Below are 20,252 nucleotides of genomic sequence, written 5' to 3' on the forward strand. Positions count from 1 at the left end.
GAAGCGCCATGATGGTTAGTTAGTTAGTTAGTTTACTTTTTTTTTTTAATTCTGAAAATATTCAAATGCAATTATCTCAGCTCGCTAATTTGCGGGTTGGATGGTTTATGCACAACACGGTCCAATTATACCTTTTTACTTTCTGGAGGGGGGGTGAGGGTTATGCCCTATATTCCAGCGAGAGTCCCGAGAGACGGTGTCAGGGCCGGATCGGATAAGCCCATCCGGCGAGGCCTTGCGTCATTTTTTCCGCACGAGGTCTATATAATTTCAAATTCATTGTGACAAATCTGTTATGCAAGTGATGGCTGGAAGGCCCGTCGAAGCGTGTGAAAACATTATTCAATTACTTGGTAATTAATAGGTGTTGCATAAATAATGCAGTAACCTGTCGATAGCAACATTGTAATTTAGCGAAAGTAAATAATATTGCATGTGCTACAATAGTTAAAACCGATGAACAACGAAAAAGTTGTGTTTGTTCGTTGAAAATGTTGAAATTGAATTATTTATTGTTTCAGACTCAATATAATTGTGTGACTAAATTTTTGAATTTGTGGTTTATGAAGATATCGTAGTCGTACAGAGAAAGTGACCAAGTGTATTTTTTTTACAAAAAACGTGATCATTGACTGTTTGATATCTAGTAAGATATCAAACAGCTAGTAAGCTTAATCTTGCCCTGAAAAACATCCAAAAGGATTTTCAGCTTGTAAGTAATGGGTCCGCCATCTAAAGTTTTTTTTTTCAACTAGTGCTTATTTCGTGAATGGTAACACTTAGCTCATGTCTGATTTGACAGATAATTAGTTTTATCCTTCCGCTGAGCGAATATGGTTATGTGTATACGCTTGAACAACGCTGGGAAATATTGCGACATTACTTTGAAAATCATGGTAATGTTGCAGAATGTGTGCGAAAATTGCGTACGGTTTTTGGAAGAAGAGAAGCACCGTCAGCTCCGTATGTTCGTTATCTTGTGAAAAAAGTGAAAGAAACTGGCATCCTCATCGATAAACCAAAGCGTGAAAAGCCAAAAACAGTGCGTACACCCGAGAATATCGATGTTGTGGCAGAAAGTGTGCGTGAAGCGCCATCAACATCAATTCACCGTCGTTCTCAACAATTGAACATTTCGGAGACATCATTGAGACGAATTTTGCATAAAGACCTTGGTATGACGCCATACAAAGTCCAATTGGTTCAGGAGTTGAAGCCAACTGACCATCCAATGCGTTTTCGCTTCGCTGAGTGGGCCTGCGATCGACTTACAGAAGATGCCGATTTTGCCAAAAAAATCATCTTTTCGGATGAAGCTCATTTTGATCTTGGCGGGTATGTAAACAAGCAAAATTGTCGTATTTGGGGCACAGAAAACCCGCACGCATACATTGAAAAGCCGGTACACCCAAAACGAGTCACTGTTTGGTGCGGATTTTGGTCCAGAGGCAAAATTGGGCCATTTTTCTTTGAAAATGAGCAAGGAGTGGCCGTTACAGTCAATGGCGATCGTTATCGGGCCATGTTGAACGGATTTTTGTTCACAAAAATTGAAGAGGAGGATATTGGCAACATTTGGTTTCAACAGGACGGCGCTACGTGCCACACAGCCGAAGCTACACTCGATGTTTTGCGCCCTTTTTTCAAAAAAAAAAAGTTATTTGGCGGACCCTATATAATATATTGACTTGTTAAAAATGACTAACTGCATTGATGTTTATTTTCTTGTCAAGCAAAAGTGACTTGAATGGCCCTCCTGAACATTTTACGTTTTGTTAGTCACTTTCTCCTGTACGACTACGATATCTATTTTGTTACTTACGAAGTGAAACTGTTTCCGAATGAAGTTTTACGGCGGGAGTATCCGTTACTTATATTTTGGTATAAACAAATATTTAAAATAATTTAATTTTTTTTAAAAATTATGAAATGTGTAAAATTATTTTTAATGTAACTGCAAAATGATTAAAGAAAACACTTGTTTTTTACCACTTGAGTTTTATTATGGACTACATGTTTCAGAAGTTAAACTTCCATCATTCAGGTCTGTATAATAACATGTTATTATACAGACCTGAATGATGGAAGTTTAACTTCTGAAACATGTAGTCTATAACTCAAGTGGTAAAAAACAAGTGTTTTCTTTAATCATTGTAACACGTCTTACCACAAAGTTAATGCCGAAACAATAAATAAAATAACTGCAAAATAAAAGTAAATTTTAATACTATTTTAATTACTTTAATACTATTTTATTTTAATACTAATTTTAATACTATTTTAATTACTAATTTTAATAATTTTGAGTGTGTAAATGGTGCTATGGTGGTGAAGGGTAGTATTGTTTGCATGCTGTGTTAGTGATTGTCCTGACGAAGAGACGGGTACGTCTCGAAACCGGTAGACGTAAAAATCTCGGTAAGTGGTTATATACTAATTTTATTAACATTTTTGTAAAAAAAATAAATAAGTAAAAATGACTAACCACAAAGTAAATGCTTTAAATATTAATAATATTGAGAATAAATTTTAATACAATTGTTACAAAATTTCTGAACACGTGGCTCATGAAGAAATATTGTTACTTACGATGTAAAACTGTTTTCGTGTGAATTTTTGCGACGGGGAATTATTGTTTAATTTTCATTTGTTCAATATAGTTACAATTTTTTACAATTTAATTTATTAGGTACACATATCTACTTATAAAAAATCTTATTCTAGTTACGCTGTGCCTCTCCAAAAAAGAGACTTAGCTCTTGTTCTTGGAGAGGTATTTATGGTACACTTAATATTGATTGATTTTACTTAATTATAGGATTATTATACGTTATATCCGTATTGATATTTTTAATGAAATGATTGTCTCTGTGCCTACACTGCGCCCCTGTCGGGAGACGCCCTTCATTGTGACTTTCATTATGCAAGACGCGACGAAGGTTACCGAGTCCAGAGCGGAGTAAATCTATTATATCGGTAGGTGCGAGGTAAACAATCGTAAGTCCAAAACGCCAAACCTTCAGAAAAAAATTATTTGTGATTTTTTTTAAATATTTCGCTGAAAGTAAACATTCAAGTTTAATAGTATTTTTTAGGTAAGGCAGCACTGCGTGCGGATATTGCTGTAAAACTAATACTAACCATATTCAAAACATCTAAAATGCCCTCGTAAAACAAGTCAATATGATAAACATAATAAATCATTACAGTAGTACCTGTACAGTTGATCTAGTCTTTGTGAACGGATCAGTTAAATGATATATGAAGGTCCACTGATGCGGTTCTTGTAAATGATTGGATCTTACCCACCTCTTATCTTTTACTGCGAGCGAACATTCCTGTAAAACTGATACTAGCCATATTCAAAACATCCAGAATGCCCTCGTAAAATAAGTGTAGACATGATAAACATAGTAAATCATTAAAGTGTTGAATTGATCTAGTCTTTCTGAACGGATCAGTTAAATGATTTATGAAGGTCCACTGATGCGTTTCTTGTAAATTCTTATCCTTAATGGTTCCAGTGTTGGTCGAATTTTGAACTTGGACCCAATGCATACTAACCATACACTACTAGTGCAAAAAAATATCCTGAGGTGCATATGAAATGCAAAATTGACTTATATTGAATAACGTTGCAAAATGAACAACCACACTTTTCTTCAGTGATTAGTTACGTATATTATTTTGAAGGTTAGAACTGTCATTATTAGTCCCTAGCTATCAATACCAGTTACACAACACTTAGGTCACAGTTTTCTCCACCTCCCTAACGCAGCGGTTAGCGTGTTTGACTACTGTGCAGAATAGATTCCCAGAGGGACGTTCAAAATATGTCCCAGTGATATTTCAATCCAATTTTTTTAATATCTATCACCTTGGACTGATACGTAAAGCGAAGGGCAGATCACATTTCTTTTATATAATTAACGATCAAGAAAACACTTTGTCGACACGATAGAGTGATCTATGCACCATTGTGTACAGTTAAAAGAAGGTTGCGTTTTGGTGCATTATATAGACCACAGATCCTCAAAAATTCCGTGAGATATTCTGCGCGATACTAAAGGGCGATAAAGGGTGACAATATGGGCAATATATTCATATTCCTTCACCCCTCTATACGAGACACAATCTGATAATTAATTTTTCTGAGTCGACGAAATATTCTAGCAGGAGGTGCTAGACTAAAAAAGGTTTTAGACCTTGTGATATACCTTCTCAATCTGTTATATCGTAGTCATACAAGAGAAAGTGACCAAGTGCATTTTTTACAAAAACGTGATCATTGACTATTTGATATCTTACTAGTTTAATATTGCCCTAAAAAATCCCGAAACAATTTTAAACTTGGAAGTATATTATATTGACTTGTTCAAAATGACTAATTGCATTGATATTTATTTTATTGCCAAGCAAAAGTGACCTAAATGGCCCTCCTGAACATTTTACGTTTTGTCAGTTGGTCACTTTCTCCTGTACGACTCCGATATATGGTATATAAATTATATATTATAGTTCTATTCACATACATCGAGGTAATATCGCCGGTGTTTATTTTTTGCCATTAAAATCCACATTTGTACCTACTTACATTTCTCTGAAAAGATTAGGAAGAGTTCTTTGCGGTGGTATGGACATGTGGAGCGAGTGGATAGCGAGAGAATGACTAAGAAAATATATGTGGCGAATGTGAGAGGGAAAACAGAACAAGGACGACCGAAAAAGACTTGGCACGATCAGATCAATCAGAACCTAAAATCCGGCGGTGTCAAAAGTCTGCGTAATCGGAGGGCATGTATGACTAGATGTATGGATGTGAAGGAGGCGAGGAGTGCATGTCAGGACAGAAGAGTGTGGCGTTCCATCCTCTCTGCCTACCCCTGCGGGGAAACGGCGTGATGGTAGTAGTAGTAGTAGTAGTAGTAGTATATTTCTCTGAAATTTTCAACTTGTGATTTTTTTACTAATATATATTGGAAATTTATAATAATTCCTGAGACATTTCTATAAGAAGTAAGCTATTATTCTTTATGTTTTCAAATTCTTTATCTGTGCATTAACTTTTCGCTTTTTTTCAGGGGGCAATATTCGACAGATGGACGGAAGAGAAAGATAATACGGACTTTGAACCGAATTGCCTGTTCAAGGTGGACGAGTATGGCTTCTTCATCTATTGGAAAAGTGACGGAAAGGTGAGTCTATTATTTATTATGTGTCGGGCTGTGGTCTCCTGGTTAGTGTCGCGGACTCTTAAGCCAGAGTTTCTCGGTTCGAACACACTCTACCACAATTTGATACCTATTTCTAATAATGAGCCGCCTAGGCTCACAGAAATAATATGAAATTGAAATATTTGTGTAAATAATAAAAACACAAATATTTCTCCTAATTAAAAAAAAATAATAATAAAAAAATATATATTTATATATATATATATATATATATATATATATATATATATATATATATATATATATATATATATATATATATATATATATATATATATATATATATATATATATATATATATATATATATATATATATATATATATATATATATATATATATATATATATATATATATATATATATATATATATATATATATATATATATATATATATATATATATATATATATATATATATATATATATATATATATATATATATATATATATATATATATATATATATATATATATATATATATATATATATATATATATATATATATATATATATATATATATATATATATATATATATATATATATATATATATATATATATATATATATATATATATATATATATATATATATATATATATATATATATATATATATATATATATATATATATATATATATATATATATATATATATATATATATATATATATATATATATATATATATATTTATATATATATATATATATATATATATATATATATATATAAATATATGTGTATATTGATATACATTTATAATATTATTTTTTACATGAAAAATTAGTTAAAGAAAATTAAGATGCTGCATTTCAATGCGTCATTTTTTCGCAACATTTTGAGTGTGTGCAAATGCTTGTTCACAAATCTGGGTTTTCTCAACATTATTTATTTTACATTTTAAAAATGTAAAAATGGTTTTGGAATAGAATGCCACAACAATCTGTCTTCGTGGATTTCATAATAGACTTCTTCATCTATGTTGAGATATTAATAAAAATCTAAACTATCTAACTAACCATTAATCCGGTTCGCCGCAGGAGTACGCAAAGAGAATAGAGTGCCATACCACTCTGTCTTTGCAAATAATTTTAGCCTTTTCCACATTCAAGCATCTCCTCACACATACCCATTGATTATTCCGACTCGTGACCTGATCACTTTCAAGCATTTTTAATACTTGATCATACCAAGTTTTCCTCGGTCTTCCTCCCCTTCTATTTCCAACTACATTCCTCAAAAATTAATTTTATTGTTCTATCTTCATTCATTCACTCCGCATGTCAAAACCATCTCAACACACCTTTTTGTTATTTTTTTCTTAGTAAACATTTTTGTAAGAAAAATAATGGTTCAGAGATTTGTACGCTCTGAGTTGCATGTCCATACTCGTATTAGCTTGTTTAACTTGGTCACTATCAATTTGTATAAGTTCTTCGATGTTGAACTGGTATTTTACTCTATTAAAATATCTTTATTATAAATTAACTCATCAATATTAATATGACACATTTTTGCACTTTGAATTTAAATAACAAACCGTATGCGTTAAGGATAGTAATTTCACCTTGGTCTACTATCATACCAAAGCCATCCATCGATCTTGGAGAAGTCGAGAGGAAACGGAACTAAGCCCCTACTCCCGGAAGCGAATCGTGACGTCACGCGCCATCCGTCTTCTGATTCCACTCGTTCATTTTTTATTGTTATTTAACCCTTACGATGGCCATGTTTGATACAGTAAACCCCCCTATAACGTTGAGATAGATACCACATTATCGGAGGGAATGTTACAGGAGATTAATGTGTTAAATTATATTTTTACATTTCAACCAGCGGAAATGTCTGAAATAAATCATTTTTAAATTAAAAACATTTCCCCCTATAACGTTTCCTCCCATAACGCGGTATCTATCTCAACGTTATAGGTAGGTTTACTGTATAATATCGACAAGCGTTGACAGGGTACCGATCATAAGTACTTCCGCAGTGCATTGTATTGTCATCTCTTCAGGTATACGACGTACTAATAATCGTGCTAAATTCTTTAGAAAATCGTGCTAAAATAAACATTTTGAAATGTATTTTTACCTGTCACAGGTAAAAACAACATTTTTAAAAATGACCGCAGTGGCAACGCCATCTGTTGAAATCGTAACAGCAACATACGCAATATTAAACATTGGTCATGGTGGACAGCGTCCTTCTTGACAGTCGTGAAATTAAACTTATTAGAAATGTTTGCTTTGAATTTTCCATTTCACCAGACTAGCCGTATACTTTTTTTTCATTCAAACCCTCACCCGTACCCGATGGTGCATAGGGGACTGCATCATATAAACGCAGTGTTATCTTGATCGTTGACACATGAAGGAAAGGTGATTAGCCCTTCGCTTCACGGAACCAGTCCAGTAATATTGAATAAATATTAGAGTGAAAAAATCACTTATTTTACAGCTAGTAAATAAATAAAAATTTGTTAATTTTTATTTTAACGCCATGGGATAATGTATGGAAGTGAAACATGGAGTTGGCAAAAGAAGGATGAAAGTAGACTGAATGCAGTCGAAAAGCGATCTCTCAGAAGAATGTGCGACAAAACGATGCATGATAGATGTGCGAATAGTGAAATAAGGAAGGAATGCAAAGCTGAGATAAGGATTATCGATAAAATTAAGAAAGGTGTGTTGAGATGGTTTGGACATGTAGAACGAATGAGTGAGGAAAGAACGGTAAAACAAATTCATGAGGCGAATGTTAGTGGGAAAAGAAGCAGAGGAAGACCGAGAAAAACATGGCACGATCAGGTATGCCAAATACTTGAAAGTGGTCAGGTTAGGAGTCGTAACAATCGACGGGTATGTACGAGGAGATGTATGAACGTGGAAGAGGCGAAGAATGTTTGCAAGGACAGAGTGGTGTGGCGCTCTATTCTCTCTGCCTACCCCTGCGGGGAAGCGGCGTGATGGTTAGTTAGTTAGTTAGTTTTAGGAATATTTAACAATTATTTATTAAATATTCCCATGGCGTTAAAACAAAAACCTTTGGTCTTGTCACCAGATAAGGATGCCCACGGTGGGATGTGTTTGTAGAATCGCGGTACTTGATTGGTTTACGTCATTTGCCATAGCAACTAAGCGTCAACACACCATTTAGTGCGTAACTAATCCTTTAATACCTATCTTAATCGCACATGCGTTCCTATTGTTATCACTTTTTTATTATTTATAATCCTTATCCGCACCTAATGGTGCATAGGGCACTGCATCAAATGTTATCTTGATCATTACTTAAATGAAGGCAAGGTGATCACTCTTGCGCTTCAGGAACCAGTCCAGGGTAATATCAAATAAATATTACAGTGTTAAAGCACTAATATTTATTTTCACATCCCCCCCTGGGAATCGAACCCGGGACCTCCAGCACGGTAGCTAAACACGCTGACCATTACACCACGGAGGCGGACAATCATTCTCGTTAAGTAAATACTTTTTTTTTAATTGACAATTTTTCAATCTCTTTTTCTATTCCATCAAAAGTTACACTATTTGCTTTATAGCACGATATGCGGTATAATGACAGAAATATAATTTGTGGGGTATTTAATTAATACGTAGATTGAGGTTATAAACGTACTTTATTAGCACTCGTCCGCCTCCGTAGTGTAATGGTCAGCATGCTCGCCTACCGTTCTGGAGGTCCCGGGTTCGATTCCGAGGGGTTTTTAATAAATATAAGTGATTTTTTCACTCTAATATTTATTCAATATTACACTGGACTGGTACCTGATGTGGAGGGCTGACCACCTTTCCTTCATGTGTAATCGATCGAGATAACACTGCGTTTATATGAAGCAGTGCCCTATGCACCATTGGGGTGCGGTAAGGGATTTATTATTATTATTATTAGTATAATTTATATTTTAAGCACTAACTTTGTGATTTTTCATTTTATAATTCGAATGTAACTTTGTTTTAAAATCACTATAAATATTTTATTATAAGTTAATTATAATGTCTACCGGTTTCCAAGCTAACCGCTACTTTATCAAGACTGATTAATACTACAACACTATCTACTAAACAAAATTTCAAAATATTTTGACTGTTATGCAAAGGAGCATTTAAGATTTTGACTTCTTTTTGCTCCCCAAACTCAAGCGGACTTTGGAAGGAAGATTTGAGACGATTCCCGAGATTAAGGCGACGAAAGAACCTAAGGACATCACAAAAGGACGTTCCAGGGCTGTTTCCAAAAATGGAAATACGCAATATCGGAGAGTTTACTTCTTAATAAAACAGTGGAACCTCTCATAACGAGTAATTCGCAAAACGAGCATTTTTTTTAAATAACCACTTTTTTATTAAGTGGTTAAAAACAAAGTTGTTTTATTTTGTAAACTTTTTAAATGTGCCTCTAAGTATATGTGAAAAACATTCAAGAAATTTAATTTAGGTTTTGGCGATGGTTGCAAACTAAATAAATAAATCAGTACCATTTTTGGGCTAACCCATCAATTTATTCTTGACCCGCCTCTGTAAGAAATTTATAGGGCTCTCCATTCCAGCCCTGGTGTCCCAGATTCCCTTCACAGAGAGTGCCAGAAGGACAAAACGAAAGGAAACATGCTAAGGGAGAGATCGTTTATTCCGTTAAGGGTGGAACCAACCCTTTCATTTTAATTTTTAAAGTGCTTTTTCAAACATAACATGACTAAATAAATACTCATTAAATATTTCGCCATCTCCCAATTTATCCGCGTGCGTTCTATGCTAAGCAGGGTTTCCAAAAAATCCACCCGAGGTATTAAAAACATCCTGTTTTATTTTGTTAATTGAAAAAGTGTTTTAACATTAAATGGTTTACTATTAAAAACATCCTGTTTTATTTTGTATATTGAAAAAGTGGTTTAACATTAAATGGTTTACTATTAAAAACATCCTGTTTGATTTTGTTAATTGAAAAAGTGGTTTAACATTAAATGGTTTACTATTAAAAACATCCTGTTTTATTTTGTATATTGAATAAGTGGTTTAACGTTAAATGGTTTACTATTAAAAACATCCTGTTTTATTTTGTAGATTGAAAAAGTGGTTTAACCGTCCTCGGAAAAAAAACTATTTTTCGTATTAGGTTTTTTCTTTTTAAATATGATTTTTAAAAACTCCTCCACCTCCGTAGTGTAATGGTCAGCACGCTTGGCTACCGTTCTGGAGGTCCCGGGTTCGATTCCCAGGGGGGGTAAAATAAATATAAGTGATTTTTTTCACTTTAATGTTTATTCAATATTGCCCTGGACTGGTACCTGTAGCGGAGGGCTGATCACCTTTCCTTCATGTGTTTACGAACAAGATAACACTGCGTTTATATGATGCAGTGCCCTATGCACCATTGGGGTGCGGATAAGGGTTAGAGAGATAGAGAAAAATTATTAAAAAATATTTTTTCAATGTACTATATTGTAAAAAAATCTAATTCCAAAATATATATTATATGTATATTCTTTTTAAAAAAATGTGCGCGGAGATATATCTGGTAATACAATAGTATTGAACAGTATTCAATTTAGCTCAAATCATCGGATTCATCTTTTTGACATCTCAACATAGACGAAGAAGAATATGGAGTATTTTCAGGGTTTATGACCTTCAACATTCACCATTCTACCAATGATTAACAACTACACTACGCAATTTTTTGTAACTCCTACATATATTATTTTTTGACATCTCATCATAGACGAAGAAGAATATGGAAGTCCAAAAATGCAAAAAAAACGTACAATAACAAAAAATATCCCTTACTGTGTTTTGAGTTTGGACAGCCGATAAAACAATAATCTCATGACACTTTACGGGAGTTCACTGGAGCCATGTATGGTTGGATGGGAAATCTTTAATTTAGCAGAGATCCTTTTATTTAGATGTAGATTAGTAAAATATCAAATATCTATCATGTTATTTTGATTTTTTTTTTGTGATTTTACGTTATTGCAACGGAAATTAGACATGGCACATCTTTTTACATAAATTTTTATTTAAGTAAAAAGATTACTTAAATTTTATGCGTCCATTTGCAATTCTAATAAGTATAACGACAAAATTAGAGGAATCATTGATATTTTCCTTGTCGCGTTCAGTATTTAAATTCACATTCACACACAAGATGCTTGACTCACCTCGGCATAAATTACGTGTTAATGATTTTACCACAAGAAATTCACATGTACATAATATGATATACTTATGTATTATATATCAATGCATAAATTATTTTAACGATGCACCATTTTTTTCGCAATAAAATCTCTGCTTAGTAAAAAAGCTTCTTTACATCTCACCAATAGATATGTCTCTAGTGAAGTTCTAGTGATTCAAGAACAAGGTTTCTAAATTGGTTCATATATATAGAACTTCCAAGAATTTGAGTAGTGTGGTTGTCAATAATGGGTAGAATTGGTGAATGTTACACGTTTGTAAAGTGATCACTTAAACCAGCCTATGACGGCCGTCAGCCCCGTAAATGCCCAGACTTCCATATTCTTCTTCATCTTCGATGAGATGTCAAAAAAATTATATAAGTTATGGTAATGAACTGGATTTTTTATTAAACTCACAATACCTTGTTCATAATTTGAGTTTAAATATAATATATATATATATATATATATATATATATATATATATATATATATATATATATATATATATATATATATATATATATATATATATATATATATATATATATATATATATATATATATATATATATATATATATATATATATATATATATATATATATATATATATATATATATATATATATATATATATATATATATATATATTGTCATATAGGTAATTATGGGTTTACTAATATTTTTATTTTATGAATGAAGATGCGAAATGCATCGAAACACGTGTCACAATAAATTTTATGAAAAAGCGGTATTTACCAAGTGAAATTTAATTAAAAATTAATGTCATATTTTCCCACAATATCGATACTGCGCAGAGCGCCCTGTCAGGCATAGAGCGCTTGTGCACTACACGGAATTTTACCGTCCGGCACTTCTGTTAGCATGATAAACGGATGATTGGCTCGGATTGGCTTGTGCTCTTTCTGTCTTCGTATCGGTGCGTGATCACGGTGCGCGTAAATTCGATCACGCTAAACAGTCGAGTTGCTTTTATTTTTAAAAAAAAAAACGGACTGCCGGACGATAAAATTCCGTGCAGTGCACAAGTGCCTATAAGGGCGTTTGTCCACTACACGGGATTTCAGTCCGGTTTTGAAAGTTGAAAACGACTAAGACAGTTTAGCGTGATCGAATTTACGCGCAACGTGTTCACACACCGATCAAGAGCTCCGATCCGAAGAAAGATGGACAAAAGCACAAGCCAATCCAAGCCGATCGTCGTTTTAAAACGCTAACTGACGTGCCGGACGGTAACATTCCGTGTAATTTCGTGTAGTGGACAAACGTCCTAAGGGGTGTTTGTAGGGAAGGCCGCGGGACGAAGGAATTTATGAATATAGGTCAGGGATCCTGAGGGACGTCGGGAGGGGGCGTGGCGGGTCGAGGGGGGGGGGGGGTAGGTGAATGCAATGACACATTTCGGAACACTCCCATAGGTAGGTAGTCTTGCCGACGGTTAAGGATGTATACGCTCATAGGGTGACCAAACGCAAAAAAATTATAAATGTCGTGGGTGTACTGCCAAAAAACGTTAACTCGAAAATTTGCAATTTTAACTTAAAAATGCATATTATAAAGTTTTTAACGGTCTATAAATTGTCCGCCTCCGTGGTGTAATGGCCAGCGTGTTTAGCTACCGTGCTGGAGGTCCCGGGTTCGATTCCCAGGGGGGGAGGTGAAAATAAATATTAGAGATTTTACACTGTAATATTTATTTAATTTAACCCTGGAGTGGTTCCTGAGGCTCAAGAGTGATCACCTTGCCTTCATGTAAGTAATGATCAAGATGACACTGTGTCAATTCGGTGCAGTGCCCTATGCACCATTGGGTGCGGATAAGGGTTATAAGTAAATAAATTGGCAAAATACAGTGACCTGTAAATACTCAAACTTCCATATTCTTCTTCATCTATGTTGAGATGTCATAATGTAAACCCAGATTTATGATCAAGGTTTCGGACTCACCCAAAATGTTGTGAATAAAGTTACTGGTCAAATTAAAAGCTGCATAAAAAAAATTATCATGTTTTCAGGCGTCTACCAGTATGTAAAATAATCCTGTTGGGATATTGTATACATCTAAATAAAAAGGTTATTTGCTAAATAAAAGGTTTCTCAAACCATCGATAGATGCTGCCGTGAACTGAAACGTGAAGCGACATGAAATAAATAATACACATATGTATGAGTCCCAAAAATTTTATTAGTGTGGTTGTCAATGATGGATAAAATTATGAATGTTACATGTGTATAAATGAATGTTACAAGTGATGACTGAATTAGCCCACAACAGATTATTTATTTATTTATTTAGAAATTTAACAGAACCTTAACATAAATACATTTACAAGAATGAATAACAAATAAAACAGGTAATTGTAACATTCCAATTACAAAATTTCACAAATGTTAATAAATAATAATAATAAAACCCTTATCCGCACCCCAATGGTGCATAGGGCACTCGGCTGTCCAAATTTAAAACACAGTAAGGGACATTTTTTTGTAGTACGTTTTTTTGCATTTATGGACTAAGTAGAGTAGAGTCTACTTAGTCCAAAAATGCAAAAAAAACTTACTACAAAAAAATGTCCCTTACTGTGTTTTAAATTTGGACAGCCGCACTGCTTCATATAAACGCAGTGTTATCTTGATCGTTTACACATGAAGGAAAGATGATCAGCCCTCCGCTTCCGGTACCGGTCCAGGGTAATATTAAATAAATATTACAGTGTAAAAATCACTTAGATTTATTTGACCCCCCTGGGAATCGAACCCGAGACCTCCAGAACGGTAGCCGAGCGTGCTGACCATTACACTACGGAGGCGGACAAATGTTAAATGAGTTAAAAGTAAACAGCAAGAATAAAATATAGCAAAAGTTAGAAGATTAAATGGCAGACTTAATTTAGAGCTAAAATAAAAATAATAATAAAAAATAAAACATAAACAGTTATAAGATGTATAAGTTGAGAAGAGCAATAAAGTAAAAAAAAGTATAAGCCCTGTAAATATTCAGACTTCCATATTCTCCTTAATTTTTATATATTTATTTTTGAAATTGCCCTGAAGGTGTTATAAACACAATCTATATACATATTTTATTAGATAGCTTTATTCTTAAACTGCCGGTCATCAATATGATTTTTTATCGTAATTTTCTTGTTTTATCGTTAATTTTATCGTTAATGCACACTAATTAAGTTGTAAAATATATTTTGTTATCTTTTTTCATTACACAGTTAGCTGAGGATATTAAAAATGTTCTCTTTACTTCGTGCCGTATGAATACCGGGGAAATCCGGTTTTTAATAAGCGATAAGAAAAGTTCTCATGTACTCGGATAATCTAATGTCTACTGCCGTATTATGACTGTCGTCATAATATGTATTTATTTTCTGAGTTGCTTGTATGTAAACTGTACTGTACCAAACCAAATAAGCTGCCCCAAATACATATAAGCAAAATGTACTCTTCGTATTTTTTCTTATGGGGGTACTCGCAAACATTCAATTCGGCAAGCGACCGGCCGCGCGATGTGCTAGAAGTGTCTCCCCGCACAATTTTTTTTTGAGTATGCATGTACTGGATTTTTTTTTCGAATATACATATCGCTCACTCCTTTCAAGAACGTCATAAATCAAATAACTTGATTTTTCAGGAGAACGTTTTTAAAGTTTAAAAATATAATACGATGTATTAAAAATAAATTACTAGCCATTTATTGAAGTTTTTACTGTGCAACAGATCTTTTTAGGTAAAATTTGAAGGTTTTTTTCTCCATTTGAAAAATATTTTGTATTACATATTTAAAAAAATGAAAAATAAACGATACCATTTCTTCAAAATGCAAAAACAACACTTTCCGCCCTGTAGCAGGTGAATACTAAGTTTAAAATATGCCTCTTTTGCTGGGATATAGTACATTTTCTGGGCATTCCGAAAACATGCAGAGCTCAAAATGGCGTTTTAAGCAAAATATTCAATTACGTTCAATTACGATTCCTGGGTTTACAGAAAATTAAGTTGCGGGCTATCGAATATCCCGCTTTAACGTCAATATTCGTACATTATGAGTAAAAGTAAAAAGTATCAAATACATTTCTTTCATTTATTTATTTATTTATTTCATTTATTTATTTAGTGTAGTGGTCACCGCATTCGGCTACCTTGCTAGAGGTCCCGGGTTTGATTCCCAGGGGGGGGTAAATATATCGCTCACTCCTTTCAAGAACGTCATAAATCAAAATACTTGATTTTTCAGGAGAACGTTTTTAAAGTTTAAAAATATAATACAATGTATTAAAAATAAATATCAAGCCACTTATTGAACTTTTTACTGTGCAACAGATCTTTTTAGGTAAAAACCTGAATGTTTTTTCTCCATTTGAGAAATATTTAGTTTATTTAAAAAAATAATTAAACAATACCTTTTCTTCAAAATGCAAAAACAACACTTTCTGCCCTGTAGCGGGTAAATATTAAGTTAAAAATATGCCGCTTTTGCTGGGATGTAGTACATTTTCTGGGCATTCCGAAAATATGCACAACTAAAAATTTACGAATTTTGATTTATGACGTTCTTGAAAGGAGTGAGCGATATGTGATTTTTCACACTAATATTGATTTAATATTACCTAACGCGCTGGGCTTATCACCTGTCCTTCATGTAATAATCATTTTGGATAATTTATATAGCGCCATTTTCGTGAAATACTACCTCAAGGGTACTTATACATTCCTGGGTTATGATTTGAAAAAGATAATGATAAATATAGCCTTTTTTGACATCTCAACATAGATGAAGAATAATATGGAAGTCTGGGCGTTTACGGGGCTTACGACCGTCATAGGCTGGTTTAAGTGATCACTTTACACACGTGTTACATCAAATTATATTTTTAATATATTATTAGATTAAAACCAATATTTTTAGCTTTTCCACTTTATTTTTATTTGACCAGCGACCGGGTTACGTCGTTACCGACATCATCAGACCGGTCTGATGATGTCGGTAACGACGAAACCCGGTCGCTGGTCAAATAAAAATTAAGTGGAAAAGCTAAAAATATTGGTTTTAATCTAATTATATATTAAAAATGCAATTCCATCACGAAGTGTCAATGGATAATATAAATCTATTAAATTATATTTTGTTGACATCTCAACATCGATGAAGAAGAAAATGCCCAGACATCCATATTCTTCTTCATCTATGTTGAGATGTCAAAAACATAATAAGATAAATAACTCCTATAATTGGAGATAATCCAGATTTGTGAACAAGTATTTGGACACACTCAAAGTGTTGTAAATAGAAGTAGCCTATATAATGTGTACAACAATCAAAATTACAATCCTTCTATACGATGCAGTGCCCTATGCACAATTGGATTAGAACAAGAAGAAGAAGAATAAATAATGCATCATCAATTTGACTTAGCTTTGAACATGCGTTTTATGAATTCCATACAAAAGTTTTCTTTGTACAGTATTTGAATACCTTTGTGAACTTGGGTAACCAAAGAACTGTGATCTAGTTTAATATTGACTATTATTTTTTTTGACATCTCATCAAAGATGTAGAAGAATATGGAAGTCTGGGCATTTACGGGGCTGACGACCGTCATAGGCTGATTTAAGTGATCACTTTACACACATGTAACATTCACCAATTCTACCCATTATTGACAACCACACTACTCAAATTCTTGGAAGTTCTATATATATATATATATATATATATATATACAACATTTTGAGTGTGTCCAAATACTTGTTCACAAAATCTGGATTATCTCCAATTACAGGAGTTATTTTCATATTATTTTTTGACATCTCATCAAAGATGAAGAAGAACATCTATGACGGTCGTAAGCCCCGTAAATGCCCAGACTTCCATATTCTTCTTCATCTTTGATGAGATGTCAAAAAATAATATATATATATATATATATATATATATATATATATATATATATATATATATATATATATATATATATACCAATTTAGAAACCTTGTTCTTGAATCACTAGAACTTCACTACAGACATCTATTGGTGAGATGTAAAGAAGCTTTTTACTAAGCAGAAACTCTTAAATTAGTATGTGATGTCCGAACCCTGGATTATAATCACACACATGAGAAACGCCAGAAAATACCATTTTCATTTTTATTATTCAGCTTATAATTTGACCAGATAATTTATTTACAACATTTTGAGTGTGTCCAAATACTTGTTCACAAAATCTGGATTATCTCCAATCACAGGAGTTATTTTCATATTATTTTTTTTGTCAAAAAAATAATATGAAAATAACTCCTGTGATTGGAGATAATCCAGATTTTGTGAACAAGTATTTGGACACACTCAAAATGTTGACTATTATACTTACATAAATGTACTCGTATTTAAAAGAGCTTTTTTTTTCAGGAAGGAGATGTCATTGAGCTTTGTCAAGTGAGCGACATAAGAGCTGGTGGAGTTCCAAAGGCAAGTGTATTTGTAATTTCATTTTGAAGAACCCCATATCGCTCACTCCTTTCAAGAACGTCATAAATCAAAAAACTTTTCAGGAGAATGTTTTTAAAGTTTAAAAATATAAAACAACGTGTTAAATATAAATATCATGCCACTTATTGAACTTTTTACTGTGCAACAGATCTTTTTAGGTAAAACTTGCAGATTTTTTCTCTTTACACAATACCTTTTCTTCAAAATGCAAAAACAACAGTTTCTACCCTGTAGCGGGTAAATATTAAGTTAAAAATATGCCTCTTTTGCTGGGATGAAGTACATTTTTTGGGCATTCCGAAAACATGCACAACTGAAAATTGTCGATTTTTGATTTATGACGTTCTTGAAAGAAGTAAGCGATATGTTAATTAGTTACTTTTTTTTCTTCAAAGGAATACCCGCAAAGCGTCTATTTTAGATGCTAGTCTGCAGGTAGGATAGTAAGGATAGGGAAGGTAAATGTGAAAAATACATCACAAACACCCAGATCAATTGAAAATAAATTAATTCAATCCGAATTTGAATTAAACTGCACTATAGACCAATAATATAATATAATATAAAATATAATAAATATAAGTGATTTTTTCACTATAATATTTTTTCAATATTACACTGGACTGGTACCTGAAGTGGAGGGCTGATCACCTTTCCTTCATGTGTAAACGATCGAGATAACACTGTGTTTATATGAAGCAGTGCCCTATGCACCATTGGGGTGCGGTAAGGGATTTATTATTATTATTATTTATTATATCATAGTTTTTAGATCAATTCTTCAATGGTTTAAAGTGTATCAGACACAAATTGGTTCAAATCTTCTTCTTGGTGTAGGCCTTTTACATATCCATCTATCTATCCATCTTGTGGTCTGCCAGGGAGTAATCTACCTTGGAGTTGGCCGTGCAGTACAATGTGGGGGAATCTGGATGGTTCCATTCTCCTCACATGCGCATACCATTGTTTTCTTCGTTGCCTTCCCCGTCTAGCGACATCTTCAATCTCGCATATTTCTCTTATCCTGGTGTTCCTTATTCTATCTCGTAGACTCTTGCCAGATATGCTCCTTAGAGTCTTCATTTCTGAGATTCTTAGCAGGTTTTTTGTTACTGCGGTGTCCGTTCTGCATTCGATCCCATATCGCTCACTCCTTTCAAGAACGTCATAAATCAAAAAACTTTTTAGGAGAACGTTTTTAATGTTTAAAAATATAATACAATGTATTAAAAATAAATATCAAGCCACTAATTGATCTTTTTACTGTGCAACAGATCTTTTAGGTAAAACTTGTAGGTTTTTTTCTCCATTTGAAAAATATTTAATATATTTCAAAAAATGATTACACAATACCTTTTCTTCAAAATGCAAAAACAACCGTTTCTGCCCTGTAGCGGGTAAATATTAAGTTAAAAACATTCCTCTTTTGCTGGGATATAGTACATTTTCTGGGCATTCCGAAAACATGCACAACTGAAAATTGACGATTTTTGATTTATGACGTTCTTGAAAGGAGTGAGCGATATGTCATGATGGGTCGCACACAAGCTTTATAAATTTTAATTTTGCTGCCGATCTTCATGAGGGTTTTTTCATATACTATTTTTCAGGGATCCTGAGATGACTGCAGTCTTGTTTACTTGCCTCATGAATTCACACTGTAGATCCATTTCATCACACAAATTTGGTTTAAAATAATGGTGTCAATTCTTAGTTCACCTAATAGATATTAAGATTTCGAATTTTTTATGAGTATAGTAATTTTTCAATTTAATTATTCTTCTTTGCTTTTTTCCTGAAAATGTAGATTTAATTTCTTTTCGGACAAGTTATTTATATAATGTTTGCACCGTTTATTTTAATTTTATTTAAACAACGTTTGCTTTGCGTAGGCCTTGAGTAAACAAATTATTTTCAGTGAGTTTACTTTGCAAATCCCTTAGAGATTATTTTTATGGGGCATAATTAAAATGTATTTCTTAGCAATGTTTGTTCTGTATTGCATGTTTACTTTTTTTTCAACACCTCAACATAGATGAAGAAGAATATGGAAGTCCGAGTATTTACGGGGCTTACGACCGTCGCAGACTGGTTTGAGTGATCACTTTACAAACGTGTAACGTTTACCAATTCTACCCATGATTGACAACCACGCTAAACAAATTCTTGGAACTTCTATTCATTAACTGAAATTCACTACAGACATCTGTGGTGAGATGAAAGAAGCGTTGCTTTTTTACTTATTTAGCGTAGTGTTTACAAGATAGCCTATGATAGGGTCTTTTCAAATT

General features: G+C 33.0%; 1 protein-coding gene across 1 annotated transcript in view; it reads left to right on the forward strand.

Moving 5' to 3' along the window:
* The window catches only part of norpA (no receptor potential A), a 61,089-nt gene that overhangs the window by 15,557 nt on the left and 25,280 nt on the right, over positions 1-20,252 (forward strand). The window contains exons 3-4 of the mRNA XM_088260128.1: positions 5,082-5,195; positions 17,881-17,940. Of these exons, the coding sequence (XP_088116254.1) occupies positions 5,082-5,195; positions 17,881-17,940 (174 nt within the window). The remainder of the gene's footprint in view (positions 1-5,081; positions 5,196-17,880; positions 17,941-20,252) is intronic.

This window comes from Brachycentrus maculatus, unplaced genomic scaffold (genome assembly GCF_059751285.1).
Source record: "Brachycentrus maculatus isolate JH-2025_06_01 unplaced genomic scaffold, ASM5975128v1 h1tg000007l, whole genome shotgun sequence".
Lineage (NCBI taxonomy): Eukaryota > Metazoa > Arthropoda > Insecta > Trichoptera > Brachycentridae > Brachycentrus > Brachycentrus maculatus.